This window comes from Aricia agestis, chromosome 1 (assembly GCF_905147365.1).
Source record: "Aricia agestis chromosome 1, ilAriAges1.1, whole genome shotgun sequence".
Classification (NCBI taxonomy): domain Eukaryota; kingdom Metazoa; phylum Arthropoda; class Insecta; order Lepidoptera; family Lycaenidae; genus Aricia; species Aricia agestis.
The window spans coordinates 8,003,742-8,030,739 of NC_056406.1; the positions used below are offsets into that span (position 1 = coordinate 8,003,742).

General features: G+C 35.2%; 1 protein-coding gene across 11 annotated transcripts in view; it reads left to right on the top strand.

The window, feature by feature from the left end:
* LOC121727179 (microtubule-actin cross-linking factor 1) overlaps positions 1 to 26,998 on the top strand; it is a 204,574-nt gene that overhangs the window by 87,419 nt on the left and 90,157 nt on the right. For 9 of the 11 annotated variants that reach the window (XM_042114865.1, XM_042114892.1, XM_042114899.1 and 6 more), the window contains exons 1-2: positions 12,755 to 12,903; positions 16,480 to 17,172. In XM_042114865.1, coding sequence (XP_041970799.1) covers positions 16,540 to 17,172 — 633 coding nt within the window. In that variant the 5' untranslated portion in view covers positions 12,755 to 12,903; positions 16,480 to 16,539. Of the gene's footprint in view, positions 1 to 438; positions 610 to 12,754; positions 12,904 to 16,479; positions 17,173 to 26,998 lie in introns of those variants that run through there. The other 2 variants (XM_042114947.1, XM_042114938.1) reach the window with 1 other exon arrangement.

Sequence of the window (26,998 nt, forward strand, 5' to 3'; positions counted from 1 at the left end):
CTCATTAGTCGCCATTAAAACTGCAATACACTTTAGATAATCGATAAGGTTGGCCAAAATATGAACTCTACATTCTAAATACATGTAATTCACATTACGCCAGAATCGAATGATGTATGTTTTGGCATGTCCATTGTTTTGCTAATAGCTGCTACTCACGTTCAAATTTGATCAAATTGGCTATTAAGACATGTGGGGAAATTGGATGGAGGTATCATCCATTCATCGGATACCAGAGGAACACAAACAAACGTTTTGTGTTCCACTAGAACAGATGTTAGAGCAATTGAATAATAAACGACTCTGTAATTTCATTTGTTAAATTTCTTACTTGTGCCTATGCGAAAGCAATTTTTTAAAAACACCTAAAATACTTTTCATATTATAAAGCTACTATAAATAACAAGTAACTAACCAAAGTATGTTGTCAAATTCCAGCCGCGCGAGCGAGGACGGATGAGGTTCCACATGCTGCAGAATGTCCAGATGGCGCTGGACTTCCTCAGATACAAGAAAATCAAGCTGGTCAACATCCGCGCTGAAGACATCGTCGACGGGAACCCCAAGCTCACGCTCGGCCTCATATGGACCATCATCCTGCACTTCCAGGTAAGTGATTGACATTGAGGATAGGCAGATAGGGTTTTAGGTTTAGGCTCGAAGATCAAGTATACTTCTTCACCTAAGAGGAAAGAAGGGGAATTTCGTGCTAATACTCGTAGCTAAAGTGCAAAATTTTACTTATGTTGACCAAATGAGGTGTCTGACTACAGTGGTTAGATTTTTTGGATAAGTGAATAGGGTCTTTAGTGTTACGTTCAATAAACCAAAGGGAAACAACGGACTCTCAGAAATTATCTCAGGACTTGACTATGATAAATGTAGAGTTTTAAAATAAAACCATAGAGGTTCTAAAATAAAACCATACATTGTATTTAGTTCTAGGTAGGCACTTGTTATGTTATGCAGTCATTTATTATGTATGTCGGTCGGTCTTTCGCCTATATTTTTTATTCAAATTTGTTACCTATCAAAATTGAAACAAATATTTTTTATTCCAAAAATGTTACCAATAAACGTTAATATTATAAAATATTCAAACTAATAAATAAGACATTATGTAGCGTTAAAAATTGTTATTCATTTAACGATCCACGAATTTATTTCACTTTTATGTATTTCCTTAAAACGCTACATTATCTTGTTTATTGATTCTTATCCAAAATTAACGTTGAGCGTTGAAAGATTAAACACGCTATACGTGAAATTAATGTCTGAAGAATGTGTTTGAACTTTGGATTCTCCAAACACATTTTGGTCTCAAATTCTCATTTTCATCCCAATCGATTTTATTTCTGTATTTTTTTTCCTTGTGCATTGATAATAAATAAATTAACTTACCAAGTCGTTATTCGTTTCGGTCAAATCAATAGATCCAATAATCTAGAGATTGCCTAATTTTCAGCGCACAGTCACTTAATTAAGCGGTTATTCTATTTTTACTGGTCCAAGGTCTGCACAATTACTCCCAATATCCTTGTTATAACACTTCGATTATGTCGTATTTAGTGCATTATTTCAAAACATCCGATTCCGTTGATTCTGATTGAAATTAATTGCTTTTAAGTTTTTGCAAGATTAGAAATATTTTTAATTTTATTTGACTGTATTCTATTTACCTCTCATAAGTTTAAAATAATTGTTGCTTATCTATTAATTAGTAATAGCAATGTAAAATGGCTTCTTTGTCGCTACAGTTCTCCAATAGACCGTATAAGTCACGTTTATCTTGCAATCAATAGGTAAGCCGGTCAAACTCGCTTGTCCTAAAACTTCTACCCTTGACCATGAACTTATTGACTTCAGTCTGTTAATCTTGTTCGGTAGTAATTGAATTAGCGGACTTTTGGTAGTCTTCTCTGAAAATAGTAAGTTGACCAATTAATGATAACCTCCTTTTTTAGAGATCGCTAAAAATATACTCATATCTTTTTTGATTTGCTTCTTTTTGGTATCCAAAAGTTTTGGTCGTGTAAATTCGTACCTACTTAATTTCAATATTTTAGCTGATATTGCCAGCCATCATATAATCATTCAATCAATCATTTGATTTTATTTCTGTAGTTTCTTCCGCTTCAGTTGCGTCTCGGTGACATCAATCTGTTCACTGCGGATGATATTCGCACAATAGACATAACTACTCTACTCTGGTATTCGGCACAAAGTTGTACATTGCTTTTGCCGATTCCTGTAACGGCGACATTATCGAAGTCATTGTGGTCATGTAACAATTTTAAGATATTGATGGCGACTATTTACTCTTAAATTTTATTGTTCGTGACAGTTCAAATTAGTCATATAGTGTACATACACAAAGGTAATCTTGCACTAGTCTTTGGGAAGTTAACCGTGGAATTATATCAAGGATTAGTCAGTGACTAATTTTTCCTCATAAATTATGTATTCTGTTCCCGCCCGTATGCAAGTGGGCCGGGGCCCGGGACACATAAACACGATACGACGTCGTGTAGTACCACGATGCGGCGTCGTTTCACGATGCGACGTTGCGTCGTGGGGATCTACGACGAGCATCGTAAAAACTACGTCGCGACATCGTAACGTGCCACGATACACGGCACGACGTCGCGTCGTAGAAACTCACGATGCGTCATCTTTGAATTTTGAATAACAACTGTGGCCAGTGACACTGACACAGGAACGCATCGTGAGTTTCTACGACGCGACGTCGTGCCGTGTATCGTATAGTATCGACATACAGTAACCCAGACTAACGCAATGTGAGCCTTACAGGTGCTGTCCTCCCTACTGGAGGCTCTAGCTAGTTAACTTATTACTAGGACACCTGCAGGCACAGTACAGGTGTGAGGTGTTAGTACACGAGGTAATCGTTACTAATAAGTAATAACCCATATTATTTTCTGCTTCAGGGTTTGCTTACTTGAACGTAACATAAAAGGACTCAAGAATAATTCTGTTATGCAACACATTAATAAGTTCTGTTACGCAGGTGAACCTTCGATAAAAACAACTGGCATTTTATACAATTGCGGTTAATGGATCCACACTCGTGGCCCATAACTCGTCTCGTAAAATGTGATTACACCGCAAATTGTTATGTCAGATACGTAGTACCATAAAGTATCGTACAGTCCGTCATCCATCATAAGTATACATTCAGTTTTATCTGATTGGGGTGATTTGTTTAAGGGCAGCAACTGTATTCGGATCGTGACACACATATATTCGGCTTCATTAAAGAACTAAGATTAAGAGTAATCCATGTTCCGGCTTTTCCCGACCACGGCGAAGCCAAAGAAATATTCTATCTATGTGGAGTCGTGCTAAACTTCTGTCCGATCTTTTTTCCAAAGTTTGGTTACCTATGGTTTTTTAACTTAAGTATATTTTGATGGAATTATAAAGTGTTTAAAGAATGTATCGTATGTATGTAATCGTGTTGTGACGAAAAGCCATGTTCGAAGTTAGTCGTAAGTCGTAACTCGTGGACCTTGGCAGCGTAACCTTTGCTCGGTGACTTCATTTTTTTGAGGAAGTATAAGGTGTCGTGTAACTTATTTCCTTGGTGTTACAATAGAATATAGGCTTACATTGGCTTATCTGCTAATTTAAAATTCGGCGTCAAACTCGTTGGAAATTACAGGTAGTTTTGTCATTTATGCTGTTGTGTGTTTTGTAGAATTTAAGGAGCATTATTAAGTCTGAGACTATCCTATCTATATATATAAAACTCAAAGGTGACTGACTGACATGGTGATCTATCAACGCACAGCCCAAACCACTGGACGGATCGGGCTGAAATTTTGCGTGCAGGTAGATGTTATGACGTAGGCAATCCGCTAAGAAAGGATTTAGATAAATTCCATCCCCAAGGGGTTAAAATAGGGGATGAAAGTTTGTATATAATAACGCGAGCAAAGCCGCGAGCAAAAGCTCGTCTAAAATAAGATTGTTTCCTATTATCGACAAGACAACCTAAGTTAGCTAACATTGAATGTCGATTGTCGATGCTTAAAAGTTTGAATCTCTACGTTCGACAGCGGATAGTCAATTAGTTAATATTGCAGGAAAACACATTGAATTGGCCAGAAAAAATAATAGTTATTAACAATAAACAACCGGCGGAAAAACGGCTCGAAGAAACAGTTTTTAACTTTTCAAGTGTGGCACGGAAGTAGTTAATCTCATCTCAGCTCCGGCAAATTTTGGCCTCGTTTTGATCTAGACGCGGACGAGTCACGACTCAAAATGTTAAGTATATTACATAAGGTGCATCAAATTGGAACTTTCCCTCTCAGCCTTCTGGTTACATAACTTGACAGGCGTCCTTAAAAGGTACAATTGTTCCGGTGATTCGTGGGCGCTTACTGAATAAATAATCTGTGTTGCCAATTGTCATCGTTTTAATTATAATGACTTTTGCAATATACCGTTTTGGTATAAAAATATGGAGGAAAGTGGGATCTGCAATTCTGTATTATCACACTCAAAGTTTTGATGTCTTGTCACAGAATATATATTAGTAGTACCAAGTCTTGTCTGAGGAAGTTCTGTGATAAATAATTTAATTGAATTCTTGCTAAGTAAATCAATGATAAGCGTACAATGTGAAGTTTCTAAAGTCGATTTCTTCGAAGATTTCTTACATGTTTCTAAAATTCACTTATCTTTATTATATTTTGTATATATTATCTTTAAGGCATAAATAAATAAGGTTTGCCTAGTTATTTAATCGTCTATACTGTTTATTATTCAATTAAAGAGCGTCCGCGCAGCATAATAATGTTCTTATGACATTTCAATGTAAGGAGATTGCTTTATAGCGGTATTTTCCTTCTACTTTATTCACTTGTTTATAGTCTAAATCATATAAGATTGCAGTATATATACTCTATAGTGTAATAATATACATGTATGGTTTGTTGTCTTAACAGGAACGTGTAAGCTATAAGGTTGTTTTTGCTAGTTGTTATAGCGAAGGACTTTAAATTTTTATAAAAGCTTTTACAACAAATTGGTTTTATATTTTAGAATATAATAATCTCTTGCTGGTATTACAGTATTTACTCAAACTTTAGTACTATTTAGGTAGTTATTGCAGTTTTTTTATCGTGTAGGTTTCGACACAAAACATTAATAGAAACTCTACAAAACATTATTATTAGGTGAGGCGTTTAAACCATATTAAAATATTGAGAGCATTCAATTGTATTATAACAAAGTCCTTTAAAGCATTAATATATTATCAGAAAGTTGTTTTAACTATAAAAATAAGTGATCTATTAATATGGTAGTGGTGCGTGGGCGCCTGCTCTCTTGACGCGCGCCAAGTATGGCTTTATGCAGGGTGTTCGAGTTCCGATTATCTGATAACATTGTCGTTTTGCAACCAAATATATTGAAGTTGTTCGGTTAAAATAATAGATGGCGCTGCACATTGTTACAGCCTCAAAAATATGCCTTTTTATTGCAGTTTAGTGATTAGATGAAATAATTTATGTAGAGTTTACGAGATTGTTAATTGGGCACAGAGTTCTCTTAGAACGAATGTCATATTATAAGATGTTGTATACAACAAATATGATGATGATAATAGCCATACTTTACCAAATAAATTGCTTAACCCATCAACTCCAAAGCGGCACCCGGGTGCCGCATAACAATTGAATATCTATTGTGTCTGCTATTCCCACGATCGAGGTATTAAGAGGAGTCCACACCGCCGTTTTTCCATACAAACGCTGTCCCCTGTTTCCTCCCTGGATAATGCCGGTAGAGTTATAATTTTTTTCCTGAATATCTATGGCCACTATTAGCATGTCCCTATGTTTTCTTTTTTTTCATAATTTTATTATTAAAAAATATAAGAACGTCCAAAAACCCAAAAAAATGGCAAGATTTTACTCTGTGTTCAAACACCCAGGAAACAAAACTGGCTAAAATATACAAAAAACATAAAACATAGGAACACAGATCAAGCCTTACTTTAATTCTTAATGAAAAAAGTACTTAAATCGGTTAAGTTTTGGAGAAGGAATCAGCGGACAACGAATCGAAGATTTTTTGTTCTTTTATTAGAACTTTTGTCGTGTTGTCTCTATCGCGCTCTGCGGTGGGAGACTTGAGATTGGTGAGACAGCAATACATTTTTAAATACCTATTTTCAATTTCTTTCGCCCCTGGTGAATCCTCTTAAATGCAGCTGGTTTTTGGCACATAAATTAAATTCTATATTGTAGAGTCTGCTAATTAGCAAGATAAGGGGAGAATGTAGAGCAGGTATGTCAAGTGACTCGGGCGTAGTTTAGTCCAAAACAATGCAATAACAATAAAACAATGGTGATTTAGGTTAGCAGTAGTGTAGTTTCAAGTTGAGATTAATGAGGCCATTAGAATACTTGGCTTTATCGCCTGGCAGTGCATGCGACGCCCTTGTGTTTGTTGGCGCACTAACTTACCTATTGTCATTCTAAGCACTGTCACATGAATAATATTTAAACACTGCAACATCGTTATGATAATCTCCATGTAATAAATATGTTAAATGTGGATAGGTGTGGGATATAGCGCCTATAGTGGAGTGACTAGTGAGAAGGTGGGTGTAAAGAAGAAAATTATTTAGCACTAGTTTGAAAAAGCATACCCCGGGTATAAGATGTATTAAGGAATTTATTTTTGGCATTTGGATAGAAAGTAATTATCGTTAAAATATATTATCGTTAACATTGTTTTAATTTTAGTCTAAAAATCCGGTCATCATTTTGGAACATCCTGTGAGTTTCTACCTCCTTCGCGTTATTTCAATTAACACAAATATAATCTTTATTCATTATGTCTATTTAAGATTGCAGGCTCCAAGCCTCGTTATGCAGACCTGATCTGATAAAATATATTAATAAATATGCAAGATAGAGCACTCATAAGATTGCGATCTATTAAAACATAATACAGGATGTTTGGAAGATGGCTGTAAAGCCTTGTTAGTATAGATTATAGAGTATAGACCATTTAGAACCGTACTTGACCATTCTTAGCTTTTAGCTTCCCAATACCTACAGGGTGTCCTCATTTCGAAGCTAACGTGTTTAATGAAAAAGTAATGATTGTATCATACCCGCCGACAAACTACGATGTTGTTTGGCGGGCTGCTAGAGTAAGACTAATGTGTGTTTTTTTTTTTCAGTAAAAAGTTTCTTTTTTTTTGTTATTTCTAACTATACGGGACCTGAGGCGTTGATGTATCGCTACATGTAAAGTCTGCTGATTCTGTAAGTTTTCGCAATACGAATATAGGACTGTATCGGCGACACAAGATATTCAACTTTCATCGAAGTACCACGGTCTGCCACCGGCCACGCCTAACCTATTTGATAATCTAGGAAATACGAATTCCATAGACTCATAAATTATAGAACTATAGAGTTGACGAATGATTATTTTTGTTTTTTATCTTCTATGGTGCCATGTTCTTGAATTGAAGTATCAAAGGACTATTGAAAAACTTACTGACAAAAAAGGAAACGAGATGAAATTTTGGCTGTGATCAATGTTATATTTTTGCCTACTGGTTGTCTAGTTCTTAACGCCTAGGCTTGATTTATATGCGGCCTCGCGAAAGAGGAGCTTGGCCGCTACACCACGAAATCGTAAGCAATTGTATGTAACGATTTATTTGAATAGCCTATAGCGCCGCTATTTACATACAATTGGCCGTGATGTAGCAGCCAAACCGCTTATTCGTGCGGACGTATGTAACTCGAGTCTTAGGAAACATATCCGCACTGCATTTGGGGAATATCACTGACTTTAAAGTCGAAGTCGACAGTCGACGTGTAAAGTTGACCCGTGATATTTGGCCAGTAATGATTCGGTAGTGTTTGCATCTGCGGTCGGAGGCTCGAATATGTACAGTTAGAGTTCCGCGGGTCGGGGGTCAACGCACCGATCACTTTGTGCCTCTTAAACTCTTATGTCCATAACTACACATGTAACTAGTGACCATTTACAATTCTATCAAATTAATAGGTTATACGACGAATGATTATTGATTACGTTTTTGTCACTTATTTACCGAGCATAAAACGGTGTTTAGGGCTCGCGAAGTTTTGGGCCTAAAATAGTAATCTTAAATAAGCTGGTTTTAATATTATATTTTTTTATTACATTCATATAGTGATTTTTGAGGTTGATGATTTTTTTTATAATCGTGAACTTATATTACATAAAAATTTAAAGGCCACAGTTAAACTTGCGGTTGCCGGTTATGCTAAGCACAAACATTAAAATTTAAGATACATTAAAAAAATACTGCAATTTCTATGACCAATTGTATCTAAGTGGATTTTAGAAAACAGAAACATTCTTGTAAGTTATTAATCAGATATGTACATTGTACAGTACTCCCAAATTAATAATGCGCATGCAAATCTTCGCTAATTGTCGTAATCACGAAAACACCCGAATCTATGAAACGTAAGAGCCCCAACAATGTACTTGCATTTTGCACCTTGTTCAAAGGAAATAGCTAAGTAAACATCATATAGCCGGTGGCTGTCCGCTCTCGCCGGTCCGTCAAGTGCTAACTCACCGGGAAGCCATCGAGGCGTTACCATGGTAACGTCCAAGCAACGTCAGGCGCCTCTACGTCGCTGCAAAGCGCTGTGTTTCTTAAAGTTAAGTCTAAAAACAGCGCTTGCAGCGACGTCTTCCGACACTCAAGAAATACGATCGTTGCCGAAACATTATGAAAATTTCTATGCGCATTATCACTTTGGGAGTTTGGGAGCAATTTGTATGTACCTACTCTGAAAACTCTACGAACTCCCATTATTAGGAACTATTTTAACTTTTACTTTTGCAATGAATTTTGCAGAGGTAGTAGACCCGTTTTTTGACCCCCACAATGAAATGTGGGTAAGTAGTATAGTAGGAGTTGAAGGTGTACGTTCAAGAGCGCATGCGTGTGACGTCACATAAAAAATATCGCGTGGCCTTTGGCACTGGGGTGCGTGGGCGCAAGGCCTCCAAACAGATGGCACGCCCACGCTCCGCCCCCGCACCCCTCTTGCTACACTTCACTTTCTGCGATATCCCTACGGCCTACATTCATGTCCTTTACTGACCTCGATAATATGAAATCGTTAAGTGATTTGGTTTAACCACCACAATAGTATATATTACAAATTATTATAATGTCTTTGATGATAAATTAGGAAATTTAAGAAAAAGAGAATAAATTCTAACATTTTAATAGCCTTAATTTCTAATTTCATTAAAGTAGCGCCATCTCTGTTTGTCTCGTGGAACTAATTGATTATGAGGTATGAAACCGTTACCTCAGTCACGGTGAAATAGTTGTTTTCAAAGTAATTAAAGTTGTAGTAATGTGGTCAATATAAAGTACACAAATATTTATATATTTTATCTGTCCACGCTCACTAGATGATATTGGTAAGTCGTCGATCATAGATTTCAGCTTGCTTGCTTATGCTACGTCTACACGGTAGATGGCGCTGAAACGCAAGTTGAAGTTAGCTTAGCTGGGTAAAGCTTACCGTGCACGTCGCCAGATGGCAGGCCTAGTACCAAAACAAACTTTACCATTTTCTAATTAAACAGCATTAAAGTTGTATCAAAATTCCCTTTTGGAATTTTAATTAAAAAAAAATTAAGTATTTATCTGCCGCACAGCATTTAAGATAGATAAGTAAACATTTTTATATGTATAAGTTATTGTACTACATTTTTTTTTTACTACCTACATGATTACGAGGACTGTTTAGTATTTACGATATAAAATGTGTCGGCAACGAGTAGAAAGTAGAATACAATAAATATATAAACCGTGAAGTTGCCGATTCCCAGCAGCCAGCTCTTAAGAGGATACACCAGGGGCTAGAGAAATGAAAAAAAAGTACTTGTAATATCTATAGCTATCTCCCTTACCTCAAGCCTATACCGCAGAACGCGATAGAGACAACTGCAGAAAATCAACGATTCGTTGTCCCCTGATTCCTTCTCCAAAACTTAACCGATTTAAGTATTTTTTTCATTAAAGATTAAAGAAAGGCTTGAGCTATGTTCCTATGTTTTTCTTTTTTTGTATAATCTAGCCAAATCTGTTTTCTGGATGTTTGAACACAGCGGAAAATCTGGCCATTTTTTTGGGTTTTTGAACGTTCATATCTTATTTAATAATTAAATTATGAAAAAAAGAGAACATAGGGACATTTTATCAGTGGCCGTAGATATTAAAGAAAAAAATTATAACTCTACTAGCATTATCCAGGGAGGAAACAGGGGACAACGTTTGTATGGAAAAAAGGGCGGTGTGGACTCCTCTTAAAAGGCTACAGAATTTAGGTTCGCTCTCTATTACGATACAAGAGGTTTTTATTAAAAACCAAACCAAACCAAAATAGTATAATATAGTCTGTCTGTATTGTATAGAGCCTATGTGTCGCTACTAGCCCACTTGCTGTCTGAGTTAATTTAATTGGGCTAAATAATATCATGTTATCTCTCTTGTTTTCGTAATTAATCAATAATATTCTAGACTGGTGTACATTGTTTGTTCCAAGTTCGTAGAAACTGGGTTTTCCATCATCAGTCGTGACCTAAGCAGCGTATTGTCATGGGTGTTACTGTATTGAATAACCCTTATAATTTTAACTTGTATTGTCATAGTGCGTTTAATGAAATTTTTGACATCTTACTTTTCTCGGATAGTAGTAATAAGGAAAAGCTGTTAAATGAAAAAAATGTAATTTGGATGGACATTTGTAATTTGGATCTAATAGTGCAAGACAGTCCTAGTCAGTAGGCGTTTAGGTTATATTAGTGTGGCAAAATGCGCCTAACTTTTTTTCCATTTATCTATACTGCTCATTGGAAATCTCCAATGAGCTGTATGGAATTGTAGCTATATGGCTGGGTGCTGGGTAATCACTATATATATACATCTTCACTTGAGGGTCGCTGCCTGTTATTGATAAATATGATGACCATCGTCTCATAGACCCCGCGTCAGGAATGCGGAGCGGAACACATCCCACACTACCTGCCGCCTGCGACATTCTATATCAATTGTAATTATACGAACTAATTATGTCATTTTTATATACTGTGGGCGATTCATTCAAGGCTCCAATGTTATGTCGCTATAAAAACACATGTTTACAATCGTAAACATTTATGTTGTAGCGATTATTATGGATAACTAATTGGTATTTTATTGCTCGATTAGATACTTGGTCATCAGGGGATGTGACGTGATTTTCTTTTACAGCTATGGCGGTATTTAAAAGCCAAATAAAAAAATACAAAAAAGTCGCAACTCTACATGATCTAAAGGATTGACGCGTTACAAATGTTTAGTTAGGTAGATACTGTTAATTGTTGTTGCACGGTCTGTTAATTATTGCAAATCAAGAGGCAAGTATAATTTTTTTTATAAATAGGTGCTACCTTACAACCTAAATATGTGGTTTTTTATAAGGCTGGATAGCAAGATTGGTTGTAGAGTAGCCTCAAGAGATATTTAGAAGTAAAGACATCAACGCGTTGCTCTTTTTTTTACATAAAGATGGACCTTATCGAATAAACCTACAAAATTGTATAAAAAAATCGGTCGAGTCGTTTTACATAGAGGAGTTCCTTTACAACTCAGTGACATAGAATTTAATAACAAATTATTTTTCAGTATTACATTATTGGATTTATTAGACAATAAAATTAATATATCGACTAACAATTTTTTTTGCTAAAGCCTACACACAAGTGGAAGCCTTTGGTGAGTTATCGGACTGGTATCGATTAAAAAACGTATTGTATGAGCTACGTTAAGATTTTACAAATCACAGTTTGTTTGTGCAGTGTGCTATTAACTTAAACGCTATCTTCTAACTTTATTGAGTGAGAACACGCTAAAATCTAGAAATTTTACAGCTCTGCAATTTATTATCACGATGATTTCGTGATAATAAATTGCTATATTAAATATTTACTAGAGATCGCCCAATGGTCGAAATTCTAAATTTTTAAAAAATATTGAGTTTATTACCTAATGGTTACATTACAGAGCTATTAAGTAGAGCAATAATTTTCCTTTGATGCGAACTGTGCTAAGAGTCTACCATGAACCTAAATTAACAGCAGGCAACTTCGTTTAGCATCTTTAGCATTGCCTTTACGGGACATAGCTCTATTACGAAAGGTTTAAACTTAATGCATCTTAACTTCCCTTGAAACTTTAATAAAAAATTGAGAGTTGAAAAGTACTAAAAACTGTCAGAAATAATAAAGTAAAGAGTTTAAACTTCTATTTATTTTTGCTCTACATAGAGTTAATATTTTATAATGGATGGCCTAGTAATTTATACTTTATGAATTTTTGAAAATTTATTTATATTTTAGGGGCTGTAATTGCCTCTACAGTCCTTATCACCAACCCTAAGTAGTTCAGCCTCGGTATTTCAGTCGTCTGCGAATCACGCGCCCTGAAAATCACGTACCACGTAATGCTCGCCCATTTGCCCGCACTTTTTTCCCGAACAAAGGAAATCCACACCTCGGCAGCGTGTCCTGGTGGAGTTCACGTATGGGAAGCGATGTTTATACCCACGGTCCATTTTTTGCCGCCGCCGCCGTCACGCGCGGCTAGCCGTAAGCCGTAAGCCGGCAGAGCGCCGCGCCGCCAGTCACCTGTTAGAGTCCGACTAAAGCGCGCGCGCACTCGAATTCACATTTCGAAAAAACGAATACGAACTAAAACACTAACACACTAAAACTTGGAAAAGAATTCGTCGCGTGTGATATCTGTTGAGTGTTGTGCCATTGCGGATTTGATACGCGACTCGCCGACCGGTAAACGCTTAACGGTTCTTGTGACAATATCGGTGGGAAATTGTCGAAATTGCTGGAGGTTGTGCCGGCTTGCGTTACTGGCGCATTAAAGTCAATATGTATTAACTAATGAACATGGCAAATAATTTGCTCAACCTGTGTGGCTACTATTGTTTATACTGACGCAATGTTTGCTGATCGTACTTTGAAAACCATTCACGTTCTACTGTTTTTCAATTGTGGCTTATGAAGTTACGATGTTGTTATTTTTTCAAGTCTTAATTCGTCATGATTGTCTTTTTTTCATTTGTTAGTTATCTGCTTGTGTAGGTACGTATGAGACGTAAACAAACTCAAGTAAATGGTTCAGCATCGTTAACTTCAAAATAATAAGGATTTATTTGATAAGCTAATTTTAGCAGTATTTTCAATGATGGATCATGGAACTAATTTTGTTCTTGTTGTCCAATAACATTGCTTCTTTAACTTAATTAAACCCTAGGTCATACATGTAATAAAGGGTCATGCAAATGATTTAAGTAAAGGCCAAGAAATAATTTATGACGATAACGTAAAGTAAGCTGTTAAAGAGTTAAACAGCCTTATTTTTATTTTAACTGCACATCATAGTAAACATTTAGGAAGAAGTCTCTTAAAATTGTAAGTTGTAACTAGAGAGTGAATTTAAACCTTTGATGAAACTCCATTATCTACCGTAACTAATCACAGTATTAATTAAATTCAAGATATCTTTCGATCTAATCTTTGAGAATAAGATGAGAAAACTTTTAGAGATGTAGAGTTTCTTGTGAGATATTATAATAAATTATAATCTTGATCAAAATATAAACAGTTTGTCATTAAAATATTTGTGACTGCTACAAAATCTATGTAAATTTTAAGACTTAATAGTAACCAATTGTGAAATAAGTGCTTTAATGACCTTCTTTATTCATAAATAAATAATTTATAATGATTGCGAATTCCGGACTGCGACATGTTCAAAGGCATTTAGAACATTATCTTCATATCATTTAGAAAAACTTGTTTCTGATCTGTTTATAATGTTCGTAGACTTATACACATAATTTATCACAATATGTTGATGTTATGTATTATGCACAACATTGCAGAATACAAGTTATGAATATTCATTGCAAAAATATAATGATTCCCCTTCGAATATACTCTGTTATAGATCCTAGTGTGATGTGCTATATTATTTATTACAAAAGTAATAATTGCTAATTTAATACATGAAATATTTGACGAAATATCACAACGCCATCGTGATTATTAATGTAAAATACATTTCTACGCTATGTGATTAAATTACCGATGTTAATAAAGAGATTTCAGTAATTAGGGTTTCTTTTGGTAAAGTAGAGTAGAGTATGGAGCAAATAAAAAAAAAACAAAGAGAATTCAGCTTCATTACCTTCATCGTTGCAACTAATTCGAAAAGCATGAAGAGCTATTATTTAAAACGATATGAATATCACTCCTCTCTCATTTTTCATTCCAGCCTACATGCTGTAGGTTTCTACTGTTTTTTGCGCTCATTAGTTGTATTTTTCGGTTGTCACAAACAAATTCAAGTTGATCAATACATCATTGTTACTCGGTACATTAAAAATAATATTTCGCTACCATAAAAGTCGACCAAGGTGTGATGTGGGTGTGGGCATTGATTCTGCCCCCATCCTCCGCACTCGCCAACAGGTTGCCCGCCTACTGCTATAGATGTTAAATATATGCTCCACTGGCATTGTACCATATAATTAGTGTCCCAAAAGATCTTTATTATGGTCCAAATTGGGTGCATAGCTACATTTCCCCATAGTTTGGATCATAGTTCAAGAAGTACCTAAAACTTTGAAAAAAAGCTGCACTTACCGAACATTTACATGATCTTTTCCTAATTTTCATATGGCCTGCCTGCCTGTTGCCTGTCTATTGACTTGTCCTACTTAAAAATAATAAAAACTAAGTCTAGTTAAAATCGTGGTGCATGGCTTGCGATTGTTGATACCAAGGAATTATTGTCGATAAAATTTAGGAGCAGCTTTTTCTATTAGATATAAAAATTCACACAATTTTGTGAAAACGCTACGGCAATTGCACTAAAGGCTTCTCAGTTGAGTTGTATTGTTTAAACATTATCCTAAGTGATTATCATATGTCAGGTTACGCCATCACATAGGTCATAATGGCGCGAACAAGGTCCGCGCGACTTGTGATTATTATCAACGCTGATTTTTTTGTTATTTATCTGTGATTTACTTTTTTTTTTTTAATGAAATAAGGGGGCTATAATAATTTTGAGCTATACAGAACTTCTGTGACAGTTTATTTAATTGCTTAGTTCGATCTTACTGAAGATAACACCCCTCTTTTTTGTCGGGGGTTAATTAAAGAACTTCAAGTAACTTAGCGAATTTAAACCTGTTGTAACACCTAAAACAGTAAAAGATTTCAACGAAGCGCACCCTCTGCCCAAGCTTGTGGTAATGAAGCTAAAAGCCATCATGAGTTTCTGATAGTACCGTTTGTATGATTAAAATAACCTACCAATGTTATTCATAAAAGTTACAATCATCAACAAAAACATTTTACTTTGGTTTTCGTAGCGCCATGTTAATGGCAAAACATGGAGGTTACAACAATGAAAAATTGTAATTTTATACAAACCGTTGTACTAACAATCAAACAGGAGATTATAAAGAGATAAATGCCGCTGAACTTTTTTTATTCGCTATTTAATGTAAATAAGTCTAAGTTGGTCAAGGTCAGCCAGTTTATGTTTATAATAATTGACGCTAGAAGTTGCCTTAAAATTTTACTTTCGTGTAGTGCATAGAGCGATCTAGCCAGTTTTTCATGCCTATTTGAGATACAGGTTTATGAAGCACCCGTCAAATAATAATAAATAATATTTCTTTTAATAATTTTCAAATAAGTTTAGTGATTGATTCATGCTAGCCGGGTCAACTCAGGCTACGATGTCCCATTGGAAAGGATATTGTTTTGTCGTTTCCTCGTGAGTCGTGGCTCTGTCCGGCGGAAGGCGCACCATATAGGTCCACTCGACGTATTAGGAGTGTCCCTCCAAAAAAGGCGTCGAAACTTGCTTAATCCATTGCGCACTAACACTGGCAACTTGTAACGGATCAACCTTCACTTTTCTTTATTCACTTTCATCTCGAATCACATTAATGTTTGTTTTCGAAGCTCGACAAATGAACCGACGCCGTTTATTATTATTTATATGTTAGTAGTTAAGTTTAGATAATTTATCTATAGCTTCTTAACCTGGCTACTACTTACTAGAGGGTTTTTTACATCGTCTCATGTCATCTAGGCTTTTTGTTGCAAGAAGATAATTTTCTTAAGTAATGCAAGTCACATAACCTCCGCAATCTCATTAAATCTGCAAACGCACCTGGCCTCCGCACAATACGTCTAAATATAGTCAATCTCTCGGCAATTTCCCACTCATCATTGTAGCATTTCAAGTAATCTGTTTGTAAGTTTTGTCACATAACGGTGTGCCTGAACGCGAATCGAATCCGTAATGCGTAAGTAATGGTCTTCCAGTGCGTCAAGTTCAGTATTATGCAAAAACGGGCGTCGAAGGCCTGAGGAATCGAATCGAGAATGTCGATGTATAGATTCGTCAAAGAGGGCAGCAGCAAGCGCCTCTTCGTGCAAGGAACTATCGAGGGCGAGGACGCGAAACCGCTGAAGTCGAGTCTGAAAAAGTCTTCGCCGTCCCCGGTGGGCTCCCCCATCACGACGAGTCTGAACCTCGCTTCTGTGCCTAGAAGTTTAAGAGACAGTTTGACGAAACATGAGACAGTGTACGACGGGAACTACCCGGGCATGGAGAGGTCCAGTAGCTACCGCTCGGGGTCGTTCCGGGAGGAGAGCTACAACGGTCGGATAGTCCACGACGGCAACCAGACGCACTTCGAGTACGACGGAGAGCGAGCCCTGGCCGTGCCGATGTCGGCCGGCGGCAGCGGTATGTCGGAACTGCAGGCGATTCACACGAACAAGCGCATGTCGACCGAGGTCCTCGGTTCCTCGCTGGAATCGACGAAGATCTCGAAGAAAGACGACAGCGGGCAGAGGCGGATCACGACGAGGATAGTGAGGAAAGTGACCACGCTCACCCGCGGCGAAGAAAAGGCGTCCGCCGAGGACGTGCGAGGGGGGAGGGAGGTGCACAGATCTGCTGAGAGCTATAGGCACTATGAAGTGGAAGCGACTCCGTCCAGAAAAGTAAAGGTAAACTTCGAATTCATTTTACAAAAAAAATATAGGATCTCTATGTTACATTACTTATTATTCTTGAAAGCTTCTTGCAGGTATCCAAGAAGCTTTCATCAATTTAAATAAATCAACGTCTAAAATAGGCTCTTTATAAAGATACAGTATCTCCGTAATAAATCTTGCATTATATTTACCTTTGGATTCATCGCATCGTTTTCAGATAACCGTATCGCTTATTCAAAAGCTTGAAAGTTCTTTGTAGCTTATAAATACTCGGCGTGCTCTCGGAGCTCTCTCTGAGTGAATTGCGACCGAATATGGCCAGGATTTATCTCGGGTGTAGTCATGAGCTATATCTGGTCAAGTGGATGTTTGCTTAACGAAACACTCGATCCAACAGGCTTATGAATTTGAATCATAAGTTTATAGATAGGCCTACCGAGTACTGACATTATCCATACGTTTTCTCTTCGTGATAACGATTTTTTGATTCTTGTGAAATGTATTCTGTTTTATTTATTGGTGGGTACGAGTAGATTGCTTCAATTAATATGTTGCCTATACCTCCATGCAAATGACTCTAATCAATGTTACAAGTTTGTACTTGAATGACGTCATGTGGATACATTTTATATGGCCCACGTCATCTCTGCCGTAGGTATCGGACTTGTGTTTTAGGGTAACGTACATACAGGTGACTAACATTACAAACAATGATGTCTAATATGTTTAAAGTAACCATTGGTCGACCCTGCGGAGAATCTTAAATAGAGGATGTTGTAAATTTTCTTCCTGTCGGTGGTATTTGAAGACCGCTATGAATATTTAAATTTTGAATATCCTTGTCAAAGTCACTAGTCAAGGTTGCAACGACTGTGATGCATTTAATTTCGATGATGTCTCTGTTGAATTTTTATTAAAGATCAACTAAAACTGATACAGTACTACAAAGATCAAGATTTTCGCAAAAAACGAAGATGTGTACTTATTCTGTCAAATAAATTTAGTTGTCCAAACTTGGTGGCATCAAGTTTCCATGTTCGGATCGATCATCGACCGACCTTTAATTTTTTTGGCTTCATCTACTTAGACGCTAATATTGTTAGGAGGGCCAAAACATAAAAGTTTGATATTTGTTTATCATAATTAGCGATCGATGAACATAATGACTTGTATTAATGGAACTAACGGAATATTTATTTCGAAGATGTTATCCGAAAACGGACCGGCTCGAAATATTAACAGACTAACAATAGTTCAGACATTCTCCCGACGTAAAGATCAACTCTTGAAATAAACGACTGTGAATGATTCGCAACACGACAATAATTGTGATGTAAATTGTGATTCTGGATCAGTAAATAAAACAAAATAATGCAGCCTAGTTCTTATTACAAAATATGATTTATCGGTTGCACATAATATTCTTATAGATACAACCGATAAATCATTCACAATTCACTGAAAATTTTCAAATTTTCAAATCAGCTAAAAATTTTAATGTTACACAAAATAACACAACCACACAAAATCCCCTTAAATTACTTCCTCACCATTCACCGCTTTGAACCCGTGTCCGACGTCCATAGATCACGATGAGAAATCTGTCAATAAACGTGATCATCTTGACTCATTAGCTTAAGTAATCGTGACAGTTTCTCACAGCGGATTGATGGTGGGAGGGTACATTCCAGAAGAAAGAGATTTACACGTTCAATTAACCGTTAAGTGTCGTGAGTGGACTGTCACTCCCCGGAGAGAGCCGGAAACGTCCAGCCATAGACTGCTATAGAGTAGGGCATAGACAAAAGAATTCAGATGATGGACAGATTCCGCTATAAGGCTGCGTTTCCACCAGAGATGTGTTGCAAAGAATGTGTTTTTAAGACTCAATAGAACGCTGCGCTAAGCGAGGTCACGTCGATGAAGCGATTCTATTGGTATCTGGTGGAAACGCAGCTTAAGCTCCTTTAACCATCGCTTTTAATCGTTACCTTCAGAGGTTTCTAATGTTTACCGTAGTACATTAATTTTTATGTCGCTCGAAATTATTGGAAAGTGTTTCGAACATGGAATCGGCAAATGAATTATCTCATCTTTTTGCCTCATTTAAATGCGGTATGCTAATTATTGAGCTATGCTGATTGTGTATCTCACGCTTCGCCGCCAAGTACTGTAATTATGTGAAAGAATTGTCCATTCCATTGGAAAATGGTAATTATTTAAACGACATGAAAATTTATTTTCTCAGGAAATAGAACGTACGATGTACACAAGTTTGTTGGAGTCTTTCTGAATTGCAATAAAGGATTTAAGATAATGCTAAGTTGCAACAAGTCTACTTTTAAAACAAGTTTTATACCGAGGTATTATTGTTTACAAAGGTTCAATATTATGTTAGTAAATAATATTTTTCTTAAATCGTTATGACACACCCACACTTACAGTATTTTTGTAGCCCATTTACCTTGTACATTAATTTGAATATATTGCGCATCAAATTAATTAAAATATTAACTGGATATATTTTTAATTTCAAGTTTGTTTCCTAGGTAAATTGAATACTTTATCTTTAGATAAAGTAATCTTTACCTATTTTATTTTAATTCATATTTTTTGTTTCTTTTTTATGAATGAAATATCTGATTCATATTGTAATTATTGCTTCAAAACTCCAAAGGCGGTGCCAAAATTTGTGACTCATCCTAAAGTTTTATTGTGTTACTACTAGTTATACACATCTATTGTAAATTGTAATAAGCTTTTATTTGTTTAACAACAAATTAAGGCTCTATCTTATCTGTTTTACAGGGCATAACTAGTAGAGAGGATTATTTCCAAGCGTTTAGTAAAATTTAATGGTCAGAAGGCATGCAAGATTTCTGTAGAGCGAGTGCAGCATTGTGTTGCGAACAAATTTCACGCGATATAATTTCCTTAGGAATCTTATTTTCCATTCTGACGCGCATTGTCGTTTCTGATGATGAATATTTTGTATTTTCAAGGATTTGGACTTTGAACTTATTTGCTCAAACTGCATACATGCAACTCTTTAATCCGCTAAGAAAGGTTTTCGTAGAAAGGCTTACGCTTTTTTGGATTGTAACTTCATACGTGTTTCATTAGACTTTAAGATACAAGTACTAAGCTGAGGCCTAGATATGCATTCACATGTACAAACTAAATAAAGAGAACGAGAGACCAATCTTTCTTAGAAAATTACAGGCCGGTCGTCAATGTCAGCGTTGCGTGTCCATAAATCACGGCGCGGCGCGGTCCGGATATGCGCGCTACTGACCACACCATATCAAATTTTGCACGTCTTCAACAATCGCGCGCCGACAATCGTCTTCATTGTTTTTTACTAGGACGAGATTAGAGCTAGCGCTTAAATTGATGTTTCGGTTCAAACGAGGTTTTATCCTTGGGCGCTGTTAATTTGTAACACATGAGTGCTTCGATTGTTACATATTAAATTTCTTTAATTGTCGAGGATCTAGTATGGCATATTGATCCAAGATGGCTGACAGGAAGCGCGAACAGGTGCGCCTGCGCAGGCAGCGGCGCGTGCAACTTTGCGTAAAAAGTTCACATGTCACAGCCCCAGGATACATCCTGTTTGATGCAGCCACTTGGAAGAGCTCGTTAACATAACTTCAGCTTAGAAGGCCTACTGCTAGCACCAGGCGTTTTGGCAGTAGATTTTGATGGCAGATTTTAGCTTTAGCCATATCATATCATGATTTATGAGACAGCTAGGTTTGACTTTTGTCATATATTTTGTTTAAAACAAAACTTTAAATAAAATTGATTACGTTGTAGGTACTTATCTAATACCGACTAATCAACCCAGTATTGCACTAACTGCACACATGACCGGTTTGTGTTTGTCAGTGTACTAAACACGACGGCATCGGGCAGGGCCAGTACAGAGAATATCGAAAGTGTTCCGTGCTGATAAGCATGGACGCAACGAGGGGGAAAGCATAGGGCAATAATTGGAAAAGTGATACGCGATACACTTGTTGCGTGCGAGCTTCACTCGCATTTCCTTTTCATCTCATTTACATCGGCCAAAGATTCTTCGAGATCCTGTCTACGCAGAGTCTGCTTACTTAAAGTTCTTGCTGTACAATTTACCTCTTTGTTAGATATATCTGCGTTTGAAATCGTAATAGAGATGTAATATTCAGTCCAAAGAAGTGTATTTGATGGTGGCACTATTAAACACTTTGTATTTCGCGATAAATGATGATCAAATAAGATTTGTATGTTATCTGGAAACGTAATCTGTGAAACGTGTATTGCATCGTCGCTCGCCGCTTCTCCATAAATGGTATGAGAAACTCTATTTACATGCACGAGATATGTCACACTATCTGTACTCTGTACTCTGTATGTCCGCAGATATAATATTGTGCACTATATAAAATATCAGGATCTACTAATTATAGACCAGGGTAGAAGCCTTTAAAAATAATGAAATGTGAAAAAAAATTATAATAGAATGAAACCCATTAGAAAAGGAGGGAAATATGATAAAAATTAAAGGAAAAATAATTTACGGGCGATCTGAGGTTGGGAAGGGGATGGGGGTGAGTTTTTAAGGGTAAAAAACAGATTTTCTCGATTTCCGGCAAAACTAAAAGTCCTATCGAAAAAAGTCAAATGGAAAAGTTGTAGATAATAAAAAGATCTAAAACTTTTGTATTTACACTTTTTTCACATAACCTCAAAATTTATGTGAAAAATTCAAAAAACCAAGTTTTTGGTTTTTTATTTTTATCTTTTACAAATTTTTTTTTTTTTTAATGAAATTTTGTGAAAACTTACCTTTTTATGTCCCAAATACGCTGTAATTTATTTAATTAAAAATATTTATTTTTTCACCTTATTTTGAATTAATATCGAAAAAACACCCTAATTTTCAATCGAAAATTCACCCGTCAAAATATCAGCTTTTTTCAAAAAGTTGGTGTGGTTTCTGTTCGTTGAAATCTCTACTTTCCGATGGTGAAAAAAAATATATATGTTATTATGGTAAATCTTCTCAGAAAACGCAAAAATTAAAAAAAAACTTGAATTTGAAAAACTTTTTTTTAATTATTATAAATAATTTTGAGCTATTTATTAAAATTTAGACTTTAATTACTCGAAAAACGTTAGATTACATGTGACGTTGATAACAAAAAAATTGCAAATAAAAATATACTACTATAATTAACAAACAAATAAGTTAATTAAATTAATATTTAATAAGACATCTACAATATTTGGAGAAAGTTGTCTAATTTTCTTTAAATTATATGCGTAGATGCTTATTTATAACTATTTTGAGATAAATTATATATATACCTGAGTGACCTACGAAAAATTGTAGCCCATCAAAAGGTATTTCGTGGAGAAGTGGGGAAGGGGCTAGGCGGGTCTGGGTCTTACTACATACATACCTACTATTATATACTATATATTTCGTAGCAGCTGTTACATTAAATGATATTTTAGTACAAGATAAAAAAATAATTATCTCCTTAATTTTGCACAAACAAATTTAGTTAATCGCATGAAAAAAAATATATTTCAAAATCTATAAAAAATATATTTAAAATCTATAAAAATATATAAAATATATATCGTAAATATATTTCTAATAAAACAAACTTTTGGCCGATTTTCATATATATTTTATACTTTTTTATAGATTTATAATATATTATTTATACATTTTGACATTGATTTCTTTAATTTTTTTTTCATGGGAGTTTATTCACGATTAAATAGTTAAGACATTATTAATTCGATTTTGTCTTTTCAGATTATCAGTATGGATGAATCTGTTTGTATCATTTGCAATAAGTCAGATGATAAGCAAGTGTATGCAATAAAAAAAGCAGCTTTGAATCGTTTAGTGGTATCCAGCAAAAAAAGAATCGACAATAAATACAAAAAATTTGAGACTTTGACATCAGCTTTTATTCATCGAAGTTGTCAAAGTCAATATAATGACGAGACCGCAATAGCTACATTTTGTAGTTCAAGACAAAAAAAAGCAAAGGAAGGAAAAGAAGTAATTAAAGATGCTCTTGGATTTAATTTTGAATCTCATTGCTTTATCTGCGGTGGATTTTTCGGTAATAAATCAAAAGAAAAAATTTCATGTGTTTAAAGCAGCGATACAAGAAATAATGTATTACAGTATATTAAAAAACAGAACACATTAAATGATTTTGATAAATGTAATTAGAATTAAATAAATCAACTTTTTAATTGAAACAAATTGCAGCAATCACATTTTTTAGATGAAATTATTTATAATAATTAAAAAAAATTTTTCGAATTCAAGTTTTTTTTGAATTTTTGCATTTTCTGAGAAGATTTACCATAGTAACATATATATTTTTTTTTACCATCGGAAAATAGAGATTCCAACGAACAGAAACCACACCAACTTTTTGAAAAAAGCTGATATTTTGACGGGTGAATTTTCGATTGAAAATTAGGGTGTTTTTTCGATATTAATTCAAAATAAGGTGAAAAAATAAATATTTTTAATTAAATAAATTACAGTGTATTTGGGACATAAAAAGGTAAGTTTTCACAAAATTTCGTTATAAAAAAATAATTTTTGTAAAAGATAAAAATAAAAAACCAAAAACTTGGTTTTTTGAATTTTTCACATAAATTTTGAGGTTATGTGAAAAAAGTGTAAATACAAAAGTTTTAGATCTTTTTATTATCTACAACTTTTCCATTTGACTTTTTTCGATAGGACTTTTAGTTTTGCCGGAAATCGAGAAAAACCGTTTTTTACCCTTAAAAACTCACCCCCATCCCCTTCCCAACCTCAGATCGCCCGTAAATTATTTTTCCTTTAATTTTTATCATATTTCCCTCCTTTTCTAATGGGTTTCATCCTATTATGATTTTTTTTGGTTTTAAAAATTATCGACCCTGGACTATTATGTCAGTATTTTACCATGGAATTCTTATGTTTTTAATGTGTTTTGATGATGTCATAGACCAAATTTGTCAAGGTTTGCTAGGAGTGATGATGCCGCTTGTCTTTTACGCAGGAACTATAAATGATATAATGTTAAAAGGAAAACAAAATACTTTGCTAAAATTTTTATTATTTTTAAATTGGGGTAGATATGAAAAGGCTTATTGCTAAGGTTTTAGAAATAAGTAAATTAACTTAAACCGGAAATGTTATAAGAGACCATGGAAGCCTTTAAGACCTAGCAAATTCTTACAATAACAATGTCAAATGTCAATCCATGAACCTGTTTTTAAAGGCCGTTGATTTTTTTATTGAGTCGTGAATCGTGATAAATATATCTTTGAAAATTTTCGCCATTCAATGATAGAAAAGAATCGATGGACATTTTTACTTTATTTCTTTATTTATGGCCACTTTGTATTTAGTAATGGTCACGGTAATAAGATAAATTTTTACATTGAAATGGGAGGCGCTAGGGCATAAAGTACTGGGCACTTCAATCGTAAAGCAATTTGTAAGATATTTCCCAATTCCCACTAATCTCCTCTAGCTGGTAACTGGAATGAACTTTCTCTAAATAAAGTGGATTCACGAAATACATATTCAAGTGAATTATTTGGATCGTGGCGTACCCTCGTGAGCTCGTGATCGGCTGATAACGTCTCGCCACGACCAAATAAGCCAGACTAGATGAGAGAAATGAATGATTATGGCCCCTCTTAATAACTGAACAAAATGGTCCGTAAACTAGAATAAAGCGTGCTCTGATTTCTGATTGTATTTACAAAGCTAGTGAATTTAGTTGCAGTTTTTTTTTTGTTATTCGCGATTAAATTGCACAAGATAAGTGCGATTAAAAAGCACAACAACCGAAACTGCTAACTTTAGATCGTCGCGTTCCTGACACACTTTCGCGTTTAGTGCGTCACCCTTTTCAAAAATGATTACGTTTAAGAAAAACGATTTCAAATTAACTCGACGTGAAACAATGAGTTTTGATAAAATTGAAACTAATACTAATTTACTTTTAACTCTTCCACGACACCTGGCTATTGTTCGTGTAAGTCTCACGTCGCGGCGAGCGCAGTTACCACGATCTGTCCAACTATCCTAATTAGATGCGCGGTGTGAACTTTCTTCTCCTCTATTTAGCTCTTATCTTAGATTCTTAACCAGCTTAGTACATGCGCATGCTTAGGTCCTCGATTTATCAGAATAACATTTTCGATGTGACTGTTCTGAAATCATTATCACTCGGATACCGTTCTGTGAAATGAAGATTTGTGTAGTCATGCACTTCGGAAAACATTTGCGACGATTACATGGATTACAGCTTTTGCACTAACTATCTAAATTATAGCAGCCGGTATGTCAATCAATCGATCATTCTACGAATTCCAGCGGCGAACGTCTAGTTCTAATTAAAATACTCCGTCGACGTCGTTATATGGCGGGTTCTGTAAAAACTTTCAAATGGTTCGAGTGCACTACCAGTGCAGGATTGCAGGATGTCCCCAATTTGTAAAAGTTTAGTTTTTACTTCAAATAACTTGATTTCACTTTATTATTTTACTGTAAAATAAATTGATCTAAATGGCTTAGTGCTTATTAAGGCGGGGATTAATCTCAATCAAAAACGATAACCTTGCACACAACCAAAGACCAAGCGTATTCGCATCGCAATAAGATTCATTTTAGCTTAGCATAAAACTGTAGGTTCACGGGCGGATCTTCTCTATTTTTCATGTTTTTTTTAAATATCTTTGGAAATAATTATTAAGAAACAAAATTGTTCGGTTAAAGAATTTTTAATATAGATTTGCTAACAATTTATTCAAATAAAATGTACAATTATCCTAGTTAATACTTATATTTCGATGAAACAGAGTTTTTTCGGAGGTAAGTTTGTAAATTAATTACAGCCAAAGTATTACGTTTTATTAAAATGTTTATATCTCATATTTTTTAACGCTTCGTTATTATATTGGAACTAGGTAAACCGGGAGTCACGGAATAACAAATTGGGGTTTATCCTCGCCTTAAGGCATGAATTAGTATTTTAAGTAAAAGTAGTAATAAAATTCGTATGGAAACTTGTTCTTTATTACATGAATTATTATGATCGTTATCCTTGCCAATGACCGAGACGAGTGCATTAGCGACTGACGCTTCCAGCAAACATTATTATTTACATGTATTGCATATCAAACTTTAATAATTCACACATGCATTTTGTATTGGAACCGTGACTAACTCATTTTCGATACATGTATCAAATTATAACGTATTACCGAACTACTGTGCATCAATACAATTTCAAACATTGATAATGTCTGGTTTAGAAATGGAGCACGCGCTAAGAACGATTTGTCTTAAGCATTGTCCTTGTCGAACAACAGTTATTCTGTTATAGAAAGAGAACATTTGCATTGTTATCGACGAAACGAAAGTATATTGATCATTTGAATAAGATAACAAACTCCGAAAAGCTGTTACCTAAATGGAATTTGGAAATCATTTTTAAAATCGTGTCGGCATGAATAAAAGTAATTGGTGTAAAACTGTTGTTATCCTACTAATATTATAAAGGCGAAAATTGGTTTGGATGTATAGATGTACTAGATGTCCCGCGCGGCTTCGCCCGCGTAAATTAGGAATTTTACAGAAACCGTACATTTTCCCATAAAAAATATTTCCCCCGTTTTTCCCACATTTTCCTGAGTTTCTTCGGTAGTATTAGTCTTAGCGTGATAATATAATATAGCCTATCTCTAGTCTTACTCGATAAATGATCTATCTAACGCTGAGATAAGTTTTTAAATCGGACCTGTAGTTCCTGAG